The following is a 3734-nucleotide window of genomic DNA, read 5'->3' on the forward strand; positions in this document are numbered from 1 at the left end:
CAGAATCGAATTTGCCCTGAACTACAAGAGTGCTTCGCCTCCGCCAAGAAACGGGAACTACATTGGCCCTACAAGGTGTTGGCAAGACAAGGAGTAGCTGATCTAGTGGTTGTGTAAGTCTGGATAATATATTGGCCAGATTTTACCTACTCTAGTGATCTACTATCAAGTGCAGATCTCAGATCCGACGGAGTTATTACTTGGCCCGAAGATCTCTCGATTTCTCAACCCCCAGAGCCCCCGCTATAGGAAGCGGCAAGTAACGCAAAGGAAGGAGACATCCACACACCAAAGGCAACCCCCGGCCCCGGATCAAGTCCAGGCCGCCAGATCAGAGCTTCATTGAGTCGCTCTGGATCTGGATCCATAACCGGCAGCAGAGCGAAGACTTCCGCGCTGCTCCACCCCATCCCCGCGTCCCGCCAGGACGGTCAAGAAACACATAGTCACATCTCTTCGGAGCGCCGAGAGAGCAGATCCAGCCCACCAACGGGTACACAAGGTGAGAAGTTCAGCAGATCACGGATCATCGGGGGGCCCCCTCCGTTAGTTGGTGTCTGGGCGCTGTTGGGAAGCCGGATCCAGTCTTAACCAGATTTTGACGGATCCCGCTGCAGCACATGTTGTGTATGTTGATATTCCGTAGATAGCCACTAAGTTGACCTTACGCTTGTTTGGGAAGTGTGCTACGATTCAGTGTTCAGCCACACCTGGCCGTGAAACCTGTAGCCATGTCTCTCGAAATAGATATTCATTTCCAGAGTATAGATGGTGTGGCGCACACCGGAACTAATCCGGTAACTCGATCATCATTCGCCATGTTTCTCAAGCGCGAAGGAGACGAGAGCCTGCATCCCAAGGGCAACGAAGACTCGGTGCAGCTGCAGCAGATGCTCACATCGTGCATGATCAACCGTCAGATCCTGGTGCGTGCAACAGCAGTCCCATATTTCGCTCTCTGTCTCTTGGCTGACTATAGCGTATCCATTCTAGTGCTGCATTGCTGGCGTCCTCATCGGAATCCCCATCAGCATGCAGCGGAAATCATACAAACCGTTTGCTATTCTGGGCGTGTTGGGTATGTTAACAGGCGAAGGTGATGCTTTCGTTGGGCTGGTAGTGACTCGTGGCTATTTGTGTGGTGCCAGGCTCATTCGTGGACTACTCGATCCCATACACAACGGACTGCCGGATGATCCACAACGCCATGCAGTTGGCGCTGCAGCAAGAAAGACAGCGAGATTCCGCGACAACCCCCAAGGACAGTGAGCAGTAGGGTGAAAGCCATTGCTGGTGTTAGCATTCTGAGTCTTGCAGCAATACGAAATTCAGCTTGTTGCAAGGTACATGTTCTATAGGTAGCATGGTTTTTTGTAGTTGCAGGCGATGTTTGACTGTAGCCTTCACAACAGTTTATGGTGATAACAACTCCGGTGAGTCACGATCGTATCGACTAGGCAGCACATATATGATTTTCAGGACAGGAACTGAAGCTTTCACAATTCGACTTGTGTGCATGCCGTCGCTGCCGGCGCTTTCTTGGAGATCAAATCTTGGTTGACACGGATGGCATCTCGAGCTTGAACACGAGCTGTCATGCCTGATACGAACAACACAACCTGTGGTGGCACTGAGAAGTATCCCGGTTTCTTACTGTGAGTGGCAGCGTTGATTTACGTGCCTTACAGACAAAAACGATGAAACAAGACCACAATTTATTCATGAGTAGTGTGTGAAATACCGTGGACGAACCACGGACCGTGGTTGATAACGAAACCCTGAAGCGAAGGTTAAACGACCTCAATCTCGCCTCAATGCGTGAACTACACCAACTTCTTCTTATGAAAGTAAGCCTGGAGGTGTTTGGCTTGGAAGAAACCCGTAACAAGCAACATAGCAATCTGTGCAACACAACATACAACAAAAGTTAAGTGTACACGCGCACGATGAACATAGTGAAATCCTCTATTACCTGGAGAACAGAAACCCAAGTAGCACGATGATTGTTCCTTTTAATCGATGACTGCAGCGTCAAACTTTTTTCCTGTACACACGTAACCAACAACATTCACAAATGAGTATCTACTGAGGTCCAGCCAATAGTGGCATCATAGCACTAACCTTGGCATAGTCCTGGTTGCGCTGAATAGCGCCCACACGATCGCGCAGCTTCATGATTTCCAAGTGAAGATCATCCATCTGGTTCTTTTTGGCCAGATTCTGATACTCCTCGTGGCTTGCGCCCATCTTCAGCTTCAATGCGAATCGCTTTACAAAGCGAAATACGATCAGGATTGTATTAGAACTTATCCACACGCAACATGAACGCACGAATAAACTGTATGCTCACCATGGACGCATCATCCGGTAGCGCATAGTTGGAGGAATCCAAGCTGACACAGACCCAGTGAACCCCATTCTGCTGCGCCGTGAATGACATCGAGCCCTTCATCACAGATAAAAGCATGGTTAGTGGCAGCATGATACTCTGCACTTCCGGTATAATAGTAATCTACCTTCTGACTGGTAGGATCCTTTTTCACCAGCGTGTTCTCATTCTCCCCTTTGCTCGGGTCCGGCGTGTAGAACGCCACCATCGTCTTCTACTCGCACCAAATAGCGTTATCTTCTGTGAATCGAAGCCGTCATTGTATATCCCTCATTCCCCCATTATGACCCACTCACTCACCATGACGTCCGTCGTGTCTGGGGACTCGTACTCGGCTCGGATGGCCGTTTGGGCCGGCACATCCACAAAGAAGCAGCGATGGCCCTACGCCAGACCACAACAGAATCATTAGCGACACCGGCCAACAGACAGCAGTGAAGCCAGGTCCAGTACCTCCTTCTACACGTTGAAATACAGCCCTTCCGCCGCGTCAACGACGCTCAGCAGCAGCAGCAGCAGCAGCAGGGACGATCTCATCCTCGATATTTTCTGCCCACGCCGTTGATTGGGCATATATTATCCTGAGATCCGGCATACTCAGAGTCAGTCAAACGCTAGGCTGGCATTCCCGTCCCGAAAGTAATCGGCACAGTACCAGAGAGTGAGGGCTCCGATGTCCAAGGAGGGCTTCCTGCTGCTGCACGACGAGGGCCGCCGCAGCCACATCTACTACTGCGTGCTGGGGGAGGGCAGGCTGCAGTTCTACACCAAGCGAGACCGCGGAGTGATGGTGCGGGAGGTCGTTCTCTCGCGCTCGAGGCTCAAAGTGCGCGGCATCCCGGACGTCGACGGACGCGGCTGCCCCTACAGCTTTTCGGTGCGACTGCAGCGCTCTAGAATCAGAGATGGCAGAGTGTTGGTCTACGGGACGCCCGTTCTGCTGGTGATGAGCGCGCCCACGTGGGGAGAACGAAAGGCCTGGGGCAACGCCATCCACGCCTGGCAGCGGAACTACTGGGGAGAGCCGCAGCACAAGGCGCTGGGATTTGCGCCGGATGAACTGGAAGTGTTCTTTGAGACCCAGCACAAGGCGCTGCAGATGGTGATGCAGACGTCGGTGCCGGAAGACACCAAGCCGGAAGGAGGCCGGTCCAAGAAACATAGAGCCACCGCTGCGGCTGCCGCGGCGAGGGCGGTGCCGAAAGTTCTATTTGGCAGAGCACAGGCGGTTAAGAAGGTGGGGAACTCAGTGAGCAAAAAGCTGAGGGAGAAGGTGGTGACGTTCTCGCTGCCTCCGATGGGATTGAGCGTGTCGACGTCGGTGCAGAACCCTCCGACGGTGTGA

The 3734-nt window shown here is 52.5% G+C and overlaps 3 protein-coding genes across 3 annotated transcripts; 2 read left to right on the plus strand and 1 right to left on the minus strand.

The window, feature by feature from the left end:
• Nucleotides 1-818: 818 nt before the first annotated feature.
• KRP23_13409 (uncharacterized protein) lies at nt 819-1276 on the plus strand (the record flags this gene model as incomplete). The annotated part of the gene is made up of 3 exons (XM_067884114.1): nt 819-926; nt 994-1078; nt 1149-1276. The coding sequence occupies 3 exons, from the start codon at nt 819-821 to the stop codon at nt 1274-1276; spliced, it is 321 nt and encodes a 106-aa protein (XP_067738729.1).
• A 547-nt stretch (nt 1277-1823) lies between these two features.
• Nucleotides 1824-2984, minus strand: KRP23_13410 (Transmembrane emp24 domain-containing protein 4; the record flags this gene model as incomplete). Its single annotated transcript, XM_067884115.1, has 8 exons — nt 1824-1901; nt 1973-2044; nt 2122-2268; nt 2351-2446; nt 2517-2603; nt 2690-2773; nt 2843-2848; nt 2919-2984. 8 exons carry the CDS (start codon nt 2982-2984, stop codon nt 1824-1826), a joined length of 636 nt encoding a protein of 211 aa, XP_067738730.1.
• A 78-nt stretch (nt 2985-3062) lies between these two features.
• Nucleotides 3063-3734, plus strand: KRP23_13411 (uncharacterized protein; the record flags this gene model as incomplete). The annotated part of the gene is made up of 1 exon (XM_067884116.1): nt 3063-3734. The coding sequence occupies one exon, from the start codon at nt 3063-3065 to the stop codon at nt 3732-3734; it is 672 nt and encodes a 223-aa protein (XP_067738731.1).

This window comes from Phytophthora ramorum (genome assembly GCF_020800215.1).
Source record: "Phytophthora ramorum isolate Pr-102 chromosome Unknown Phyram_PR-102_s0017, whole genome shotgun sequence".
In the NCBI taxonomy this organism is placed as follows: Eukaryota; Oomycota; class Peronosporomycetes; order Peronosporales; family Peronosporaceae; genus Phytophthora; species Phytophthora ramorum.